This window comes from Anarrhichthys ocellatus, unplaced genomic scaffold (genome assembly GCF_004355925.1).
Source record: "Anarrhichthys ocellatus isolate YVR2014 unplaced genomic scaffold, GSC_Weel_1.0 scaffold9287, whole genome shotgun sequence".
Taxonomy (NCBI): Eukaryota; Metazoa; Chordata; class Actinopteri; order Perciformes; family Anarhichadidae; genus Anarrhichthys; species Anarrhichthys ocellatus.
Window position 1 is genome coordinate 1 of NW_022289261.1, and position 1,417 is coordinate 1,417.

The 1,417-nt window shown below is 47.1% G+C and overlaps 1 protein-coding gene across 1 annotated transcript; it reads left to right on the forward strand.

Annotated features, from left to right (window-relative positions):
- Positions 1–6: 6 nt before the first annotated feature.
- On the forward strand, positions 7–1,412 carry LOC116380866 (trace amine-associated receptor 13c-like; the record flags this gene model as incomplete). Its single annotated transcript, XM_031842694.1, has 1 exon — positions 7–1,412. A coding segment is annotated over exon 1 (966 nt), but the record flags the coding sequence as incomplete, so codon positions are not given.
- Between the last annotated feature and the right edge of the window lie 5 nt (positions 1,413–1,417).

The window sequence follows — 1,417 nt, forward strand, 5'->3', positions numbered from 1 at the left end:
CATCTGTCTTCAGCGGAACTGCTAGGCAGTTTGGGTCCATGTTTACTTCCTGTCAGCTGATGTCATTCACACACACACTGCAACCGGGTATAAACCTAATAGCTCATTTAAAGGCACAACTTGTGTAGCGTTTCAAGACTCACAGCACTTGGTGCTGCTTTATAATTTAAAAAAAAACAAAAAAATTCATGAAAATCTCACTTTTTATAATATGGGACCTTATGTCTGATCTGAAAGTGGTAGGTTGACACACAATATATGAGTGAAAAAACTAAAGATAAGTGTGAAAAAATAAACTAGAGAGGGGTTAATGACCTTTAAGATGATGATGAGGTGGACAAAAGTTACATCATCTCTTTGATTGTAAAAGTGGGAGGGAGATTAGGAGGATAAATCAGGTGTCTAGTGGAGAGTATAATTTCTCATCCCTGCTTCCCTCCTCCCTGATGGACAGCACTGAGGGCTCTCTGCTCTGCTTTCCCAACCTCAACTCCTCCTGCAGGCGGCTGCCTAAGCCCCACTCCGAGACTGCTCTGCTCTACACCCTGCTGGCCTCCGTCTCTCTGCTCACCGTGACTCTCAACATGCTCGTCGTCATCTCCATCTCCCACTTCCGGCAGCTCCACACCCCGACCAACACCCTGCTCCTGTCTCTGGCCGTGTCCGACCTGATGGTGGGGCTGCTGGTGATGCCCATCGAAGGAATGCACCACGTGGAGACATGCTGGCTGCTGGGAGAGGTGATGTGTGCTCTGTCTCCTTATGTTTCTTTCTGTCTGGTCTCTGCCTCTGTGGGCAGCATGGTGCTCATATCCGTAGACCGTTATGTTGCTATCTGTGACCCACTGCTCTATGCCACAAAGATCACCCTGAACAGAGTTAAAACATGTATCTGTATATGTTGGGCTTGTGCTCTTCTCTACAACGGCTGGCTTTTGATGGGACACTTAAGGCAGCCGGATAGGTTCAACTCCTGCCATGGGGAGTGTGTGGTGGTCATCAGCCACATCTCAGGAACTGTTGACCTTTTTATCACCTTTGTTGGGCCCTGTACTGTCATGGTTGTTCTCTATATGAGGGTGTTTATTGTTGCCATTTCTCAGCAGCGTGTCATTCGGTTGCAGGCCGCTGCTACAACTGTTACGGTAGCTCCAACTGCTAAAAGATCAGAGAGGAAGGCAGCCAGGACTCTTGGAATTGTGATAGCTGTGTTTTTAATGTGCTTCTGCCCGTTTTACTATTCCTCTCTATCAGGCAAGGACACCTCCAGTAGCGCGTCATTCTCTGCAGTGTTGTTTTGGATCATGCTAATTAACTCCTGTTTGAACCCTCTGATTTATGCTCTGTTCTACCCCTGGTTTAGAAAAGCTATCAAACTCATCATCACACTGAAAATACTGCAGCCTCACTCTCAGCA